This window comes from Rhinolophus ferrumequinum, chromosome 25, assembly GCF_004115265.2.
Source record: "Rhinolophus ferrumequinum isolate MPI-CBG mRhiFer1 chromosome 25, mRhiFer1_v1.p, whole genome shotgun sequence".
Classification (NCBI taxonomy): Eukaryota; Metazoa; Chordata; class Mammalia; order Chiroptera; family Rhinolophidae; genus Rhinolophus; species Rhinolophus ferrumequinum.
Genome location: NC_046308.1, coordinates 32667093 through 32686534, shown reverse-complemented (window position 1 = coordinate 32686534; position 19442 = coordinate 32667093). Strand labels below are relative to the sequence as shown.

The 19442-nt window shown below is 41.1% G+C and overlaps 1 protein-coding gene across 9 annotated transcripts in view; it reads left to right on the top strand.

Annotated features, from left to right (window-relative positions):
• OPCML (opioid binding protein/cell adhesion molecule like) overlaps nucleotides 1-19442 on the top strand; it is a 1259174-nt gene that overhangs the window by 1232472 nt on the left and 7260 nt on the right. For 4 of the 9 annotated variants that reach the window (XM_033098499.1, XM_033098501.1, XM_033098498.1 and 1 more), the window contains 3 exons: nucleotides 5175-5312; nucleotides 5699-5819; nucleotides 6322-6473. In XM_033098499.1, coding sequence (XP_032954390.1) covers nucleotides 5175-5312; nucleotides 5699-5819; nucleotides 6322-6473 — 411 coding nt within the window. Of the gene's footprint in view, nucleotides 1-5174; nucleotides 5313-5698; nucleotides 5820-6321; nucleotides 6474-7411; nucleotides 7439-19442 lie in introns of all 9 variants that reach the window. The other 5 variants (XM_033098500.1, XM_033098502.1, XM_033098493.1 and 2 more) reach the window with 3 other exon arrangements.

The window sequence follows — 19442 nt, the reverse complement described above, 5'->3', positions numbered from 1 at the left end:
TGAGTTTTCCTTCCTCTGGCTGTTTCTTCCTCATGCCTGTTCTTCTCTGGGTAGATGCCTCCTTAACTCTTACCTCCTCCTTCCTTCTCTCATCCTCCGCCTGCTCATTTCCTCTATGGCACCCACCCCCAGGCATGTGCCACTGTGAGTCACTTCCTGACAGGTCTCATGGCAAAAGCTGTGACAGGTGACAGGTGCTGACATTGAACCTCACAAAGCAGCTTCCCTAGATGCAGCAGCAGCTTTCCATGACTCATGAGGAAGGACAGTGGGCTGGGGGCACCTAGGAGGCAACTTTTAATCATTTCAAAGAGACAAGCCAGGCAGGGTTTGCCTCAATATCAGGATGATTTTTTGGATAATGTGCATAGTCTAGCAAAGGAATAGGCCATCCCCTGAAGTCATCCCTGAGGATACTCACATAGAGGAGAAAATATTTTGCAAGGGACAATAATCCAAAAAAAGCGGAAAGCTAAAATTTTTGACCCTCATGGTACTTTAAACTCTGTAATTCTAAGAAATGGCCTGAGGAAAAAGAAGGAAAAATTGAGCATGAGAGTGATGACCAAAATACAGCTGGCATGGAAGGACAAGACGCAAGGGGGGGGGGGGGGGAAACGGGAAAGAACTGGGTCAGGAAGCTTCCAGAATTTACTCTGGATTTTCTATTTGATCTCTTTATCCTGAATGCTTAGGTTTCTTTCAGCTCTCATAAATCTTTCTGACCCACCATACCGTACTTGGGGGATCTAAAAACAATTCAAAATTTAAAAATTGAACCTAGGGATAGAAAAATATAAACTCCAGTGCTGCGCTCCTGAGACTGTAGACTACTCAAGGTCAAAGAGCTTGTCTTCTATATCTCTACCTCCACACAGTATCTAGCCCAACACTCTGTCATAAAATAACTACAGATGATGTCAGGGACAGCAGGCCACACCAGGAGCCTTCTCCCAAGGCAGTTTCTCTGTCTGCTTCTTCATTTCTAAGATGGAACAGACCCTGGTTGTCTTTGTATTCTGTGACTGTGCTAAGTCAGAATATGATCCCTGAAGTAAAATCCCCCCTGTGTCCACAGAACCCTGGGGCGTATTCACCCCATACCCAGGCATGTATCCCCTGTCTGAGGGGTCTTGGCTCGTGGACCTCCCACACCCCCTGATAAATTTGTATCCTTGCAGATTTTAATCAAGCTAATACAGTGAATGGAACTTACCTTCTTTGAAGCGCTCCTTTGTAGAAGGAATAACCCGTTTTTTAATATATTTCTGCCAGTGATTCTGAATCTACTTCCCATGTTATATTGGGATGTCTGAACGCATAGGGCAGGTTGATAATGCCTCTGAGTTATTGTCTATTTATAGGACACCTCACCATAAAGCAAAACTGTGGGGCAGACTTGGAGCTCCTGTTTTCATACATTTCGTGAGAGAAAATATTATAGTCTTGTAACCTATCTTTCTTTTTTAATTCCTTTTGAATGTGTCCTCAGAGTGTTTCCAGTGGCACCCAGGCCATCTCGCCTGTACGCCCCTCTCTTTCCTTCCTCACACTAATGCATGCTTCCTCCTCCTCCCTCTGCCTTTCCTATTCCTCCCTCTGAGTTTCTCCCTGCCCCTGTTTCCCTCCCTTCCTCTCCACAGTCAGTAGTTTGGCTTCCTGGCAGCTAGCAAAGAGGATTAAAACCTTTATTGCCTTCTGCCCTTTCTCTACAGCACGGAATCAGAATTTTACATTGCAACAAAATTGGAGAGAGCAGGGAAAGCATTAAACTTTGCAGTTTCCTGGGTCTCCAGGTATTTAGAAACCTTGATTTGTTCTGCTTAAAAATTTTCACCCAGTATTCACATTGGTTCAGAAAATAACATCTTGTCACCTTCTGTGGGCTTGAGATGGGGAGTAGTTTCAATATCTGCTTCCCATTTCTTAGCAAAAAACATGTTGACAGGATGCCTGTTTTGTACTAAGATCATGAGGACTCAGTGGCAAAGTTAGCTTCAAAGGGTCCAGATGCTCTGCCTCAATGCACCCTACTGAGGCCTGTACTCCAAACAGGGGCTGTTCTTTGAGATGCAGCTCCACAGGGACCTCAGTAGGAGAGGTACTCATTGGCCTTCTTGACCTCCTGGCCACTTCACAAACCAGATCATTACAAATGTGTGAGTTAGAGGGAGCTAAGAGCAGTACTCGGTGGTGCCTTTTAGTTGTTTCAGTGCTCAGAGTGTGGGCCCCAGACAAGCAGCACAGAAATACCTGGGCACTTGTTAGGAATGCAGAATCCCAGGCCCCACGCTCAGCCTACTGAATCAGATCTAATTGTGTGTGTGTGTGTTAATCCCAGCAGTATTTATATGCAAATTAAAATCTGAGAAGCACTTCTTTATAGTACAAACCTGACAAATTCATTTTCTCACTTAATGAGTTAGTATTATCGTAATGATCCCCATTTTACATGAAACACTCTCTTCCTTCTTCCCACTTTTGCTGTCACATAACCGTCCCATACAAACAGCATTACAGATAGTGAAAATAAATCCCCACTTTCCAGAAGGTGAATGTTTTGTCCTGTAATGCTCCTCTAAAGGACCCAGGATCTGTCCTCCTCCTATAAATGTGGAGAATCACTTAGAGTCCCAGCACACTGGTCTCCATCTTCTTTGAAATGACCCCTTCCCGTTGTGCGGCCAGCACCTCTACATTGACTGGCATTCATAGACCTGCCTTATCAGGGGCTTTAAGACATCTGTCTTGTCCACACTGGGTATGTAGCATGATATGGTCTACCCCATTCTTTCAAAGAAAAGGGGTCAGTCACACTGCCGGTGGCTCCTGTCAGGCCCGTTGCATGTAGCTCTTTTTACTTTTTATTTTTTGGTTAAATGCAGTAGGGCTTAATTACCTGTGGCAAATACATTGCAGTGCATTTTGAAAGAATAATGGAGTCTTCATAGTAGGAAGCCAGACTTTCAATACTGCCATATTTATTCATTGCAGAAAAGGTACAGTACAGTGAATCTGGAAAGTTATTTTGGTGTGTTTGATTTAATTGTTGTTTAACTCTTATAGATACTAAGGTTGCTGAACTAGCACCATTTCAACAAGTGAGACAATATTCATCTTTATTAGACTTCCTGAAATGAGTGATCTCAGAATCTCCTTCAACTCCCGGATTCTGTTAAATCTAAGAAAAATTAGAAAAAAAGGATAAGATGTTTATATCCCTCCAATAAACTTTGAGGAATTAGGATATGAACTAGCCTGAATGATTAAATGTGTGTTGGGGTAGAGGGCTGTGACCCGCACCACCACTCTGAGATCCCAGCAAGTAGGGCTCTACCCCAAATCCCATGAAGCACCACGCTCTGGAGTGTCTTCCTTAAAATTTTCTATGTTCCCTTCCGTGCCTGAGACCAGCCTAGCTCAGCAATACCATTCAAGAGAGACACTGAGATTCTAGACAGAGTCTGAGCCTTCTCCTGGCTCCATTTCTCCCCTTCAGGGCACATTTTCAAACTCGACCTTCAACCATTCCTCACCTGGATTCCACCAGATCATTCAGGATTATGAAACTCACACCTGTCAGTTTGTCCTGGGACTGTGTCAAGATGTTCCAGTTTCCGGAGAGTGGCCTGGCAAATGGATTGCTTTTGCTGGCCTATGCAAGATTTCTTTAATAAGAATGCATGAGATTGGGCTACCAAAATGGTACTGATTTTAGGTAACTCAAATGTCTATATATAGAGGGGCCCCTTTAAAAATTACTTGACTAATAATCTAGAGATTGCCTTGGTAACCAGCATCCAGACACTGATGGTAGAGCCTGGGTGGGCATGACCTGGGATGGGAGATGGAGGCAGGGAGGCAAGAGCTGGGAAAGAAAAAAAAAAAAAAAGCAAGTTTGGGGAAATGGGCAGAGTGGGTGGGTACTCCCCAAGTCTTAGACTTGGAGTAAAATCAGGATGCCAAAAATTCTGCCTCCCTACCTTCACCCATCCCCCCAGGGATTCCATACCCCACGGCTCCACACCATAGAGGACTCAGACTTAGTTGATTGAACATCCATTGGATCAGAATATGCTTCTACAAGGGTGTGAAGAAAGTTATAAGTTTCCGTAGTCCTGAAAACTAATTTCTCTCTAACTACTGGAACACAGAAAGAATCAGGAAGCCGGACTATAAAAATGTAAATGGCTGTACTACCTCCTTAGCCTTTGTGTTGGATGCGTTTTCACTGGAGTCTGGTGCATTGGCAGAACTTAGACTTGTATTATATTTCAAGGCAGAGGGTGTGTTCTCCTTGCATTGAACCCCAGGATGTGGGATAAGGAATCAGACAGAGGGCCCAGAGTGTGTCAAGAGCATGTAATGGAGGCTGCAAACCATGTAAATATTGCAGCCCTAGAATATTTTGGATCATGAATTGCAAGCTTCACAAGCACCTAAGGATAAAGCCTCCAGAATTCCCCACAAAGTTTGGTATTAAATCCATGAGTCTGTTCTTGTAACCAAGGATCCATCACTTGGGACTATCATGTTTATTTTATGTTGGCAAATGTTTATTGAGCACCAGCTACATAGAGGTCACAAAGTGCCTCCTTATTCATTCATTCACCATTTTATCTACTCCCACACTATTTGAAACCAAACTAACTGCTTTGCATTTATTTGTATTAAAATGCTAAGTGGTCACTTATTTGTTGTACAAAATAGTTAGTAGTTAGTATTCGCTATTCAAAGGCATTTCTACTAGTGAAAAATTAAGATGGCCATACTGACATACCCTGAAGTTATTCCCACCGTTTTCATTATATTATTGATCATGACAATTCTGTTTAAAATATCAAAGTTTAGTAATGTTCTGGGGTATTTCACATGTACTCTCTTAATCTTCATAATGATCATATAAGAAAAATAATGATATCTCCTTCTCATCAACTGGTCTAAAAAGTTAAAGTGACCTGGACAAAAACACATTGACTCAAGATACAAGCAGAAAATGTCTTGTTTTCAAATGTCATACTTTTGGGCCAACGTGGTGTTTTATAATTGTGATGTTCAAACACCATTTCTACAGCTTTTCATGTCCCTTCTCCTACAAGTTCTGGATGTGAATATAGCTCTGTCCCTGGTTTCATAGTTTCACGATTGTTTACTGTCTGTTTCTTTCCTCCCAGAAGGCCAGGGCTTTGTGAGTGAGGATGAATACCTGGAAATCTCTGACATCAAACGTGACCAGTCTGGGGAGTATGAATGCAGCGCCTTGAATGATGTTGCTGCACCTGATGTGAGGAAAGTCAAAATCACTGTTAACTGTGAGTTGAATCATTGTCAGGGAGTTCCAGGGGGAACCAGGGAATATGGACAAAGCTTTGCTGGTAGTGGCAATGCTTGCTTCCAACAGGAAGATACTTTCTCTGACTGCTGTGTCCCATCACTGCCTCCACTGCCATTTGCCCTGGAGTCTTCCTGTGACTCTCACAGCTTTTAGCTAATGGGGAGAACGGTTAACTTTGAATTGGTTTGAAATTATGAAGAAGATCCTGGGGTAAATACAATATTTTCAAGCAAGTCCCTTTCCTAAAATTAATGGTTATTTAAGTGAGAAGGTGGGGTGTTACAAGAAATCCACTTGCAAAGCAAGTTACTGAACGTGCCTTTCATCCACTTCGTGAAATCACTCTGCATTTCCCCCCCACAGACCCTCCCTATATCTCAAAAGCCAAGAACACTGGTGTCTCAGTTGGTCAGAAGGGCATCTTGAGCTGTGAAGCCTCTGCGGTGCCTACAGCTGAATTCCAGTGGTTCAAAGAAGATACCAGGTACCTTGAAAAATGGAAATAGCGCATGTCTGACGCAGAGCTGATGGATCACTTCCCACATGGAGAGAGAATGACAAAGTAAAGGAGAAAGATATGGCAGAACCGAAAGGCATTATTACAGTAACTCCTTTATGACAAAGTCTCCTTTTAGAACCCGAAACGAACAAACAAACAATCATTGGAGGAAGCTGGGAAATGGGCAAAATGAATTGACCTTGTTTGAGAATCTGAGATTAGTTGTAGACCTGGCGATCTTTAATGACTACAAGCTAGTAAATTTAGACTTTGAAACATGAGCATCCTTCCCTTTTGTCTCCTGATAGAGGCTGTGGTGCTTATGGTTTGAGTTACAGGAGCTGGGTTAGTTAGAGGAAAGGGTTTTTTGTGAGGAAGAAGGCTTCCTTATAGGATTAAAGTATGGTACCTTTGAGTCCTTCCAGCACCTTCTGTCTGCTGTTTCACTATTGTAGAACCAGACCAGCAGTACCTTCTCTTATTACAGGCTAGCAACAGGCCTGGACGGCGTGAGGATTGAGAACAAAGGTCGCATATCCACTCTGACCTTCTTCAATGTTTCAGAAAAGGATTATGGGAACTATACTTGTGTGGCCACAAACAAGCTTGGGAACACCAACGCCAGCATCACACTGTATGGTGAGTGCAGGAAGCCCGGATGCAGTTGGCTCAGCCATGTGGGGGAGCATGAGGGACTCAAGAGGGAGGAAGGCAATATCTACTTGGCCTGTGTCCATCCATACTGCTCAACCCACCACCCTTAGATATGAAACGCTTCTCCCTGTCATTCTCCTGGCATGTGATACAGTGATATTTACAGGGTAATTGATATCTCCTAGTCTGTTGAAAGACAAGGTTCACACCTTACAAAAGAAGTAAACCTTATTCTGAACCAAGCTGAATGGTGGTCGTTGTAAAGAAGAAAGAATCATGGAACAGTTCAATTGTAGTACTATGTAAAGGTCTGGTGGGTAAATTAGACATAATTTTCAGATAATGTTTATAGTAAGAGCCTATGATTCTGGGGGATTTATATTTATAGTTTTGAACCAAGTCACCAACTGCTGCCATCATGATTCTCATGTTGAGCGCCATGTCATGTTCTCATTCCTTTGGAATGAATGGAGCACTCCTCTGAGTCTTCATCTGGGTGACTCTTCTGTCCTCAGCTGGAGCGTCAGATCCTTCTCTGAAGGTCTTTGCCTCCCATGTGGATGGAGAGGTCTCCAGAGCCATGACTGCTCCCCTTGGAAGCCCTCATCCTCCCCTCATTCCATCTTCCCACACCGCTATGTCCATCTCCCTGTGCAACATGTCACACCATGGACCAGGGCTAGCTTGTTTTGATATTTCTTGTGTGTATGTATTTGTTTATTTGCTGAGATTTGATTAGAGGGAAGCATCTGGTGAGTAGAATAAAACGGTATTCATTTTGCCATGTGCACCTCAGACCCTGAACAAGCTTTCGGCATTGACATTAACTAAACTTTGTCCACCAACCAACCATCTGAAATGTGTGATCTATGTCTTTTGTTTTCTCTCTGCATTGTGTGTGCATTGTGCTGTGTGTGTCTTAGAAATAAGCCCCTCATCAGCAGTGGCAGGTGGGTACAGCATGTTCCTTCCTTCGTCTGCCTGCCTGAATGTCTGTGCTTTTGAACTGAAGCCTACTTCAAAGATAGACTTGCCTGCTCCACCTCCCTGATTTATTTCTCCTCAGTGTATAGACTTCAAGTGTTTGGTTTGTACCATGTAGAATATGATGGCTTTCACACGCACATATATGAAATATTGTTGTATGTTTCAGTGGAAGGGTTTTGTCCCCCATAAAACAATAAGCTCCTTCTTGGTGGCCTTTAAAAGCTATGAGCATTCTGCTATTTCTGCATACAGCAGCACCAAGAGGGACCCAGCCCAGAGACCAAATGGATTATCATATGGTTGACTCCATGGGGAAATTACCCTACCGTGTTTCCCCAAAAATAAGACCAGGTCTCATATTACGTTTTGCTCCAAAAGACACATTAGGGCTTATGTTCAGGGGATGTCCTCCTGAAAAATCATGCTAGGGCTTTTTTTCCGGTTAGGCCTTAATTTCAGTGAAACACGGTAGTATGAATGCTTTATATATAAACTTTTAGCCCAAGACAAAAACGGCTAAAGACTTAGTTCTAAAATCTTCATTTTAAAATATGTCATTAAAAAGAATAAGAATAAGAATAAAAATATCTACCATTTACCAAATATTTACTGGTTTCTAGGCATCATGTTAGCAGTACAAGACAAGTTATTAACTCCATTTTAAAGATGAGTAAGAAGGAGGATAGAAGAAGTTAAGTAACACTGAAGCACATGTAGCTAATGAAAAGATACTGGATAAGACCCAGAACTGAACCGTTCATCAGATACCGAAGTGCTTACCCAGAGGATAAACAGAGTGAGACATGCATGTACACTCTCATACATTTAGATGAAGCAGCTCTGCTTCCAGTGAAAGAAGCCTCACAGCCCTACTTTTCTATGATCAATCTCAGTCACATAGAAAGTGGTAATTTTTGAATTTTCCAGACCTGGGAAGCAACTCCACAACGGTCACTTTTCACAGCTCTGGATCCAGGATAATCACAGGCCACTAGCTCCGCCCATACCTTGATATCTATGAGTATCCATCCCTTGGTCTTAATAAAACCAAGAGGAAACAGTGGGATTGGAGTGCTATTCAGCCACTGACCCTGCTATCACCACCTCAGTTAGTGGGGTTGCCAGTGGCAGGGAATATGGCCAACAGAAGGACTGACAATGAATGACTCAGGTTCTTATCTTTCTCTATCGTTAACTAAGGAAAGAGGTGCGCAATAGCAGATATATACTGAGACTATATATAGTAAGACTATGTTAGTGTTCTTGGGCTGCCATAACAAAATATCACAGGCTGGTGACTTGAACAATAGAAATTTATTTCCTCACAGTTCTAGAGGCCAGAAGTTCAAGATAAAGTCACAAAGATTTATCATCTGTTTTTTGTGAGGGCTCTCTTCCTGGCTTATAGATGGCTACTTTATGCCCACATGGCTTTCCTCTAAGCATGTGTGGAGAGATAGAAATTAGAGCTAGAGCTAGAGATAGAGAGAAAGAGATAGGGATAGGGATAGAGATAGAGAAAGGCTGTGTGTGTGTGTGTGTGTGTGTGTGTGTGTGTGTGTGTGTTGGAGAGAGAGAGAGAGAGAGAGAGAGAGAGAGAGATCACTCTTTGATGTGTCTTCTTATTAGGGCATTAATCCTATTGGATCAGGGCCCTGCCCTTGTTACCTCATTGAACATTAATTATATCCTTATAGCCCCCATCTCCAAATACACATTGTGGGTTAAGGCTTCAACATATGAATTTGAGAGGGACAAAATCCAGCCCATAGGAAAGACAGCTTCTTATCCCAATTCCATTGGCCACATGTCAGCTATTTAACCTTACTGAGCCTTACTTTCCTCATGTATGATATTGGGATATTAATACCTGTCATAAAAGGCTGGTGAGAGGACTAAATAAGATCATTTATATGGAGAGTATCCCATAAATGCTATATTCAGATGTGTTACTTTGACAACACACAAAGACTATAGACCTCAGTTTACTCAGCTAAAGTTGAAGTACTATTTCCTGACCTGCTGACTGTCATTTGTCATTGTGAATTATCAATCAGATAATGTTCAACACAGTGGTATGACAAACTGAAAACTGTTGTATAAATATAAGGTACTACGGTACTACTGGTTTTTGCCAATGCTTTCTGTGATATAGTCCATCTTATCACTGCTCTGCTTAAAACAGCTACCAGATTATTGCTCAGCTGGACTTTCCTCCAAAGTCTCCTGTGCTCTTTTACTACAGCAACACCAATCCCCATAATTCATCTTATTTTGCTTCACCTGGTTCGTGTCCATTTACCTTTCAGCATCTCTTCTTGAAGGAAGCTTCCCTGAACTCCATGAATAGGTCAGCTCTAATATAACACTTCTGAATGTGGCACTTACCACAGTGCGTTCACTAGCATTCATTCAACAAATATGCATCAGGACTTGCGATGAGCTGGGCTGTTCGAAGTGATGAGGAAACTGCAATGACACAACAGATAGACACCTTATCTCTATCGACCTCACTTTCTGGTTGCAATGTTATTTTTGTTTCATTTATTTAGTTTGTTTTATTAAAGGCTTTTCCCTTTGGGCTGTGTGTTCCGTGAACGTAGGGACAATGTCTAGTTTGATCCTTAGAAACGAGCATAGTAGCTGGTCATAAAATTTTTGTTGAATGAATGAACAAAAGTATGCAGAGATTGGAGGATTGTGTTGGTGATACCAGGAACAGGAGGAATTCAGCTATCAGGAATGACATGTGACAGAAGGGAGTAGGGTCTATGAGTCTCAGAGCCTCTTTGTGGCCAGGTTCTACTGCTACATAACTCACTGAATGGTTTTGGGAAAGTCAATCTCAAGGTTTATTGGGGTTCTGTTTTTATTTATTTTTTCAGTGAAAGCATTTGAATAAGGTGTTCTTCATGGTCCCCACAAACACTAATTCTCTGATACGATGCCTGAGTGGCAATGGCTTCAACACAGGAGTAGAGTAATATTGTCCAGTTGGCCAACCATTTCTGCTGGCCATGATTGTTCTTTCTTGTCCTCAATGGTCCCATAATTGTGCCTAAGTCTTACTAACCACTTACTTACCTACAGGGCCACTCGACAAAGTGTCCTACATGTTTTATCTCATTTAATGACTTTAGGAAGTAAGTAGTATATTTACCCCCATTTTACAAAGGAGGAATTTGAGAGGTTAGACAGATTACTCAACTCACTGGCTTATAAGTGCTTGAACTGGGATTTAAGCCTATGCGTTCTTCCAGTGTCTGAGCTTTTTCTATTATTTCATTTCAACTCACAGTACTTGGCAATCTATCATGGATTTTTGGTGGTTGACTTTCTGGCTGGAACTCCATATCAACATTTAGCCTGCTTGGACCCATTTCCCATGCCAACTTCTCCCCCTCTTTTATCTAAATCTGAACTCATTATTTTAATGGAAAATTCTACATTTACAACTCATATACACATGCCTCCCAAATACCGCCCCGCACCCTTCCCGCTCGCCCCTCCCAACACACACCACCCAACACACACACCACATTCCCAGGCATGCATTGGTGTTTGCCATCAAAGACTGTAAGTTTCTGTTTTGGAGACCCTTTTGACTCTGCCCTGTGAATACATCACAACACACTCACAATAGACCTCTCACACACACATACCTTTCATGTATTTCTGACCTACATGCAAAGAACAAAGAAAAATGGGATAAAATCAATCTCAAAAGAATACAGAAGACAGACTATGGAGACAATGGGTTGGTGAGTGGGTTAAAAAAGGAACTTATTAGGTAAACTACGAGAGACAACATAGGTAGGTGGGAAATACTCAATGATAAATCAGAGGTTATACACCTGTTGCCCCCTTTCAAAAGCTACACAGACAGGATAGGTCACACAGGCAGTGTGCCAATGCAATGAAGCATTTTAGTCCGTGTGTTTTCCTTAGCCCTGTGCAACTTCAGGAACTGGAAAGGCAGCATAATGTAGAGGAGAGACCAGTATTACGAGCAAAGAAAACTGGGTTCTAGTCCTCACTCTGCTACAGACAAATTATGACTCCCTCTGTTCCATGGTTGACTATAAAATATAAGAACAGAACAAGATGGACTCCCAGCTTACTTTCAGCTTTCTAAGTGTATGTTCTGAATTTGAAAAAAACGATGGGAAAATAGGGTAAGCAGCAGATCTCTAAAACATATCACCCTTAACCCTGTGTTATTAAAAAGCAGCTTGCTCTAAGTGTATGTAAGCTTTATCAAGTGGATGCAGCCATTTGAAAGTCCACCTGGAACCCTGGCATCTTGAAGTCTTGCCAGCCGGCATGCTGCAGGGGGATGACCAGGTTTGCCTTCCTAAGCCACAGCTCTGCCTCTCTCAGAAGCTTTTCACTTTCTCTCAACTTGCCAACCCACATTGCCTCCACTGGGTCTTGAGCAAGAGGCCCCATCCCTCTGTCCTTAGAGTGCAATGAGGGAAGATTCTGAACCTGATTACATCCGGCATTGCAGAGAGTGTAATGCGCTTAATGAGCCATATAAACGCTTGGATTACTGGAACTGGCAGGGGAGAGGGGCAGGGAACACAAACAAAGCCAGAAAGGAGGGGGGATGCTGCAGAGAGAAAAACAGATTTCTCACATTTTATCTGTGAAATCATAGCGACATAAATTACTTACATTAAGAGTTAAGTATCAGGAGAAAGGACAACTCATAGAAATCTTGTCTTTGCAAATGAAAATGGCAAAATACTCCAGTTAAGGCAACATCTGGGCTCTGAAATTTTTCTTCAGGCAAATTCTCAGCCCCCTCAGAGCAGCTATACTACAGCCTATCTCAAGCAGCCCCCAGACACTATGAGGACAGGATCTATGTTTTCTTTGGATAATGGCCATTCCTCCAGAATAAATACACATATCAGGCTGGCTCTTTAAACTGGATTTTCTCTAACTAGAAGCAGCACTGACCATCTCCTTTCATTTTCCACCCTTTGCTGACCTCCTCCCCAGTGCACCCCACTGGTACTTGTAGGCAGACTGCTCAGGACCCCTGCCTTTATACCTCCCATCTCCATCAACACACTCCTGCCTCCACTCCTTTACTAAGGTGTCCAAACAACGACACCTTACGCCCAAATATCTTCAGGTGAGACCTGAGTTGTGGGCCCAAGGAGTCTGGGTGGGCTCTTGAGCATACCATCCATGAACTATCCTAGAGTGTCTCTTCCCTTCACCTCCAGTGCTCTGAAAGGGAGGACCAGTGTTGGCCATCTCCACTTCCTCCAGTGCCATTCACACTTCAGTCTATTATGCTCTGCTCCCTCCTAACAATGAGCCTCATTTCAGTTCCAGACCTACCCTTGGCTCCTCAACATCCCACTTCTAATTTCTGTGACATAACTGTGTGGTGACTTGCTTCTTTCCATTCTGTCTTAGGCTGCTTCTAGCTCCTCCACTACATGCCTCATAAGTCTGCCCAGGGAGAGTGTTTCAGTGAGAGGAGAAGGGGTCTTCAACACCTTACAGAGTAATATCTTAGCCTGCATTACACTACACTTACTTCAGATGCTTTAAATATGCAGATTCACGGTCTTTGCCCCAGACCCATTTAGTAATAATATCCAGGGAAAGTTGTGAGAATATACTTTTTAAGCAAGCTCTCCACGGAGACCTTATGCACACTGAAGATCAATAACCTCTGAGCAACAGTTTGATAACTCCCACATCTGTATCTCCAGTGCTCTCCTTAATTCTGAGCTACAAACCACTCTCCCTACTTGAACGTTCCATAGAGGTCTCACTCTCAGTCTTTCTCTCCCAGGCATCCCTCTCATTCAGATGTACACCTTACCTGTTCACCTATACACTCTCACTACAATGTCAAGAGACATTTTGACTTCTTCCTCTTCTTCACCCCTTACATCTATTAGCCAGCAAGGCCTAGCAAGCAGACCACAGCCCTTCCCCACAACTGCCTGTTCTCCCTTCCATTCTCACTCACACAGCAGCAAATACCTCCCCTGAACAATTACTGTATTCTCTTACTGGTTCCCTCGTCTTTGGTAATCCCTCACCAATCTGCCACTGCGGCAACAAGTGAACTCTCCAAAACTCAGAATGAACCTGTTCACACCATGCTGAAAACTGCCTACCAGGAAAGCATAGCCAAGAGGTCTGTTCTTGCTGTGAGATCAATTGCCCTTATAGCTTCAAGTTCCCCTGCTGTCTTCTATGTACTCACCAGGCTAAACCACCCTGTGCCCTAGAACACCAGACCCCATTACACATTGACGCCTCTGACCATGCTGCTTTGCCTTTTCCCATCCACCCATCCATTTGAATACAAAGAGGATCAAAGTTTCCAACCTTGTACAAACAAGTCAATAGATAATTACAGTAGAAGAATAGAATATAATGAGTGCTATGCTGGAGGAATGAAAAAGCTACTAGCTATTAATGTCAGCCAGACATAGCTTTAGAGAGCTGAGAGCCAACCCTCTGAGGTAGGTACTTTTATCATTTCCATTTCACAGAGGAAGAGCCTGGAGCTCAGAGAATGTAAGTGATGTTACTGAATTTCTACAGATAGGAATTCTACCAAAGAAGGAAGTGGCCAGAGCAAGGTCTGTGTTATCTTAATGCCACGTTTCTTTCTAACCCATACAGATACTATTTCTTCCAGTGTGTTGTAGGGTCATGGATGGAAACCTTTGCCCTATTTACTGCCTGATAAAGTCAAACTTATCCTTTGAGGTTCTACTCAATGTTATCCCATCCATAATGTATTTCTGAACCCCACTGAAAAGTCACTTACTTCATCTCTTGGGCTCTCATGGTCACTTGCCCTTAGGCTGCTATTTTGATTTATTTGTTTCTGCACTTAAAGGATGTAATATTGTATTTTTCAATGGTTGTTACCCAGTAAACATTTGTTGAATTAAAAAACATTTCTTTCAGTCAATGGAGGTGTCAGTTATAGCCTCTATATAGTATGAAACCCTTGACTAACCAATGAAAACACAAATACTCAGAAGGATTTGTAATCTTCTCTTCCCAGGGAAACCAAATCACTATTCTCTAACACTCTCCCTTGCATTCCAGCCTCCCAGTTCTTATTTGAAATTTAGGTGTCCCCCCCACCCGCCCCTGTGGGTCTTGTGAGTGAGACTGTATCAAACATTCTAATTTACTGTTTAGAAAGACATTCATCAAATGATTTCTTCTTGCAGAGGCATCAAAAGCTGCACATTTGTCCATTTCCTGCTGATAACGTATATGATTTTTATTTTCCAAATTCACAATTTAAATCCAGGTGGGAGGGGATGAATCAGAGAGACATACCATTGCTTTTGGCTGATGACAGCAGTGTAATCATTTGTATTTTCCCAAACCTGCAAACTGTCAACATATTAGAAAAAAATATGCAGGCATTTCACATTTCATTTCTGATGAGGTTCCTTGTCATTCCCTCGCACCCCCACCCTCCTGTATCTGAATCATTGACATCTGGCTATTAGCCTAAGCATTTAGAATTTAACACTGAGCATTCAGGATATGCTGATGTCAGCACACACACACACACACACACACACACACACAAGCTTATGGTTCAGCATAGACTACAGTCTTGTCTTTTTCAGGTTTCTGATGAGCTGGCAGATTTGAATTAACTTCTGATATTAACTTCTTAAACTTTTGTCTTTGTGGGAAGCACAAAACAGGGAGTGCTAAAGGCAACAAAACAAAGATGGCTGCCTTTCTGTGCTTCCTTATCCACATGTCTTCTTGTCTTCTTTGCTCTGCAAAGCCCAGTTAATCTTCCTTGTAAAAAAACATAGTGCCATGTTTTCTGCTGTAATTAAAGACAATGGAGGGAAAGTTCCCTTTGAAGGGGAGTGATGCGCCTTCATCAGCGGCACTGATGAAAATAGGCTTATGTTTCATCAACAAGTGTAACGTGTACATCCTCTAATTAGATTTCCTTGCTCCTCTTTTAATCACCAAGAACATCATTATCCTTTTGGTTCTTCATTAGGAAGGTCACATAGTTCATATTTATACTTATAAAACCTATTGAAATTTCAGAACAAAACTGTATCTTCTTAGACTTCAGATATTTCATTGGTCTCACTGTGCTACCACAAATTCAACTTGCCTATGGGATTTTTTTCTCTTTTTCTTTCTTTTTTTTTTTTTTAATGTGATCACTCTACCAGCTGCTATTTTAGTAGAATGACAGGTATACAGTCTACTGTTGCTGAAGAACCATGCCATATTTTCATTGCAATCATGGAAGAGAAAAATGGTGACACATTTCAATAACTTCATCGCTTGTAATGCACACTTCATTTTTACCCTTCTAAATCTCTTAGAAGGCAGGAGCTCATCAGTAAGCTTACATATTTTTCTACAAGCTTTGTGCTGAGTTTGAGTACTTTGATTTTCAATACCTGCTCCTCCAGAGGATGATCAGCCACGCCTTGAATGCAGCAGCAAACTCAGTTCCACAATTGTCAGTTCTGCATGTTAATTCTATATTTAAGCCCTCAACCAAATTTACTTTTCAAAACTCTAATATTTAGTATATGTATTTTAACAAAATACGTAGCTTCTCCAAATTAGGTTTTAGTTCATTTATTTGTTTGTTTGTCTATTTCTTAATGTATTTTTCTTTCTTATCTGCGCTGAGATCCCCTGGCAGCCATAACAACTTTCTTCCCTCTGGCCCAGAGCACGTGCACCAATTGACCTTTATATCATTTACAATTTCTGAAATTTATCCCACGATCATTGCTAAGGCTGTCTCTTTCTTCTTTCTGTATGCCGAAGACTAACATTTTTGTGTGCATATTTGTCCCCAAGGTATTTTGTTGTTGTCACTGTTGTCATTCACAGTTTGTTTTGTGGCTTTGCATCATCACTTAAGCTTTAATTTTCAAATATGCTCAACTTTAGGCATGAAGGAAACAATTAATGTTTAGCATTGAAATGGGTGAAGGTGGACGGACAGACTAGAGTGAGGGGAAAGCGTGTGATTTTATGTTCCCACTTTCAACTTATCCCTGAAACATATTTCATTAAACCTGATGTTTGTAACAGCCATCCTAACCAAATTGAGTCATTGTTAGCTATTAATAAAGATTCCTGACACGAGGCATTTGCCCAGAGAAAGAGTTGGGCTTCTCAATACACTTTCTCAGAAGAACTAGCCTTCCTTAGGAAGCTTTTATCTGTGGTTGGCAGCCTCCTCAGAGATTTTCAGGAGAAACCAGGTCACTTTATTGCTAGCCATAGCGAAGTTTGCTTTTATCTAGTATTATCTTTGAGATCCTAGTATTGCACAGGGTTGTTGTTATTGTTTTAAGATTTTAAAAATTTATTTATTTATTTTTCAATTCCAGTTGACATTCAATATTATTTTATATTAGTTTCAGGTGTTCAGCATAATAGTTAGACATTTATATGATTTATGCAGTGATCCACTGATTAGTCTAGTACCCACCTGGCACTATGCATAGTTGTTGCAACAGTATTGACTATATTCTCTATGCTGTACTTTATATCCTCATGACTATTTTGTAACTACCAATTTGTATTTCTATTTTTATTATTATGGTAAGTGAAATAAGTCAAACTGATAATGACAAATACCGTATGATCTCACTTGTATGTGGAATCTAAAGAACAGAATAAATGAGCAAACAAAGTAGAAATAGACTCAGAGATATATTTTAAAAATGTTGATTCCTAGATGGGAAGGGTGAGGGGATGGGGGAGAAGGAGAAGGGATTAGAAAGTGCAAATTGATAGACACAATATAGTCACGGGGATACGAAATACAGTACGGGGAATATAATCAACAATGTTGTAGATTATGGAAGCTGTCAGATGGACACTTTATCAAGGGGATCACTTCATATATGTAGACGGTATAGATGCCTGACCAGTGCGCTGTACAACTGAAGTTGAAGTAGAATAATACTGTATGTCAATTATAATTATATATAATTATATATATTTATTATTATATATATTTATTATATATTAATTATATATAAATATATATATATATATATTTATATATATATAAATTCCATGGGAGGTGGGAGGTGGAGTATAGCATAAGGAAGATAATCAATGATATTGTAACAGTTATATAAGATGTCAGAGGGGTGGTAGCTTGGGGGGGGTTATCACATCGTGAGGGGTGCAAATGTCTAACTATTATGTTGCTTTGTACACCTGAAACTAATAATAATAATAAGAAGAAGAAGAAGAAGAAGAAGAAGAAGATGAAAAAAAAAGAAAATGAAAAAAAAAGAAAGAAATGCACAGAGTGTTTTTTATTTTTTTAATTTAAAATAGATCCCCCCAAAAAATGCTATCTTAAGGTTCAGCAATTATTGTTCTGGTTCTAATTCACCTAAATTTATTCATCTTTTACTTATACTCTGTGATCTTACCATCTGAACTAATCCTCAGAACAACCCTGCAAGGATAGATAAAACTATCCACTCCCCGTTTTGTACATTAAAAATAATAATAATAACTGATTCAGAGAAGTTAACTGCCTTGTCCAATGGCATTCTGCTAGTGAGTATCACAGCCAGAATTCAAATTCAGTTCTCTCTCTTGAATTCAATCCTTTTAAGATGATCCAGCGGGAAGGATATTCCTGAGATGGAAAAGATGTTATATTATTAGTTTCAAATGGTTTCTTTTCAGAATCTGTGAGGGTTTAAAGTATTCATTTATTTGTTTGTTTATTGATTTAGAGTAGAACAGAAAATATTCCAGGTCCTACTGGAGTACAAACTTTGTGAAAGCAGAGATTGTATTTACCCTTTGTCTGAAAACAGAGCCTGGTGCATGGCAGACTCCCAACAATACCTGTTGAGTGAGTGGCTGTGGCTTTTTGAGGCTATCTTGGGATCTGTTACCCTTGCAGACCGATCCTTTGCCCTTGGACGTGGCCACAGAGCTTAGCTTTGGATCTCTCCCATTTTCCTGCTCAGTGTCCCACAGCCTTCTGGGGCCCTCACAGTCAATGACCTCTCTCCACACTAACCCTCCTATCTCACCTATCTCACCTCCTCACTTTATCACCTACCAAAACCTCACCTCAGGTTTAACATACTTGGAAAATATCAAAATAAGCCAATATGAGCCTTAAGGAACAAGTGGAAAGTAAGAGGCATGGAAGCGCCAGAGATGCAGTTACCAGGATCACATGACTACTTTGTACTAGGCACTATATAAATCAGTTGAACCCTTTAATATTCTGTAAACTTGGTATCATCACGCATATTCTCAATGAGAAAACTGAAGTGACTTTAACATCACATAGCTGGCAAGCTGCGGATTCAGAATTTAAACCAAAATTGATCTGACTCCAAAGTTGCCAACATTAGTTACACTCTGAGAGTGGTCAGTGACTTTACCCCAAAGGATGTTTAGGGCCACAAAAACAAGGCAGTAAGGCCAATGAGGCGGGGGTGTGTATGCGCAGAAAACCTTTCTTAGTTACCCTAGAATATGTATGCTCCACCTATGCATCCATTGACCCTGCTCCTTAGTCTTTTTTTTCAGTCCCATCTTTTCTTCAAACCCTTCTGTTTTATCCAGGTGCGTTACAGGATTAGTTTTCTGTAGTAGAACACATAATTGAAAATCTGCTTCACCTATCCAAATCCTAGGTTTGTGATATGAACTATGTTTCTCTACCATTTTTCCTCCTTCCACTAAAAAAATAAAAGAATAAGAATGAAAACACCATTTGAATTCTTAACCCTGTTTATTGAAATTAAAACTAGTATTATCTTGGGTACCGAATACCTAGGGAAGGCCATACAGCTTTTATCTAAACAAATTATGACATAGGAAAATAATACTTAACTTGACATCTGAAGCTGTGTGTGCAGCTCAGGTGAAGTATCATGTCCTCCTGTGTAGCCAAATCTTTGAGCTAAC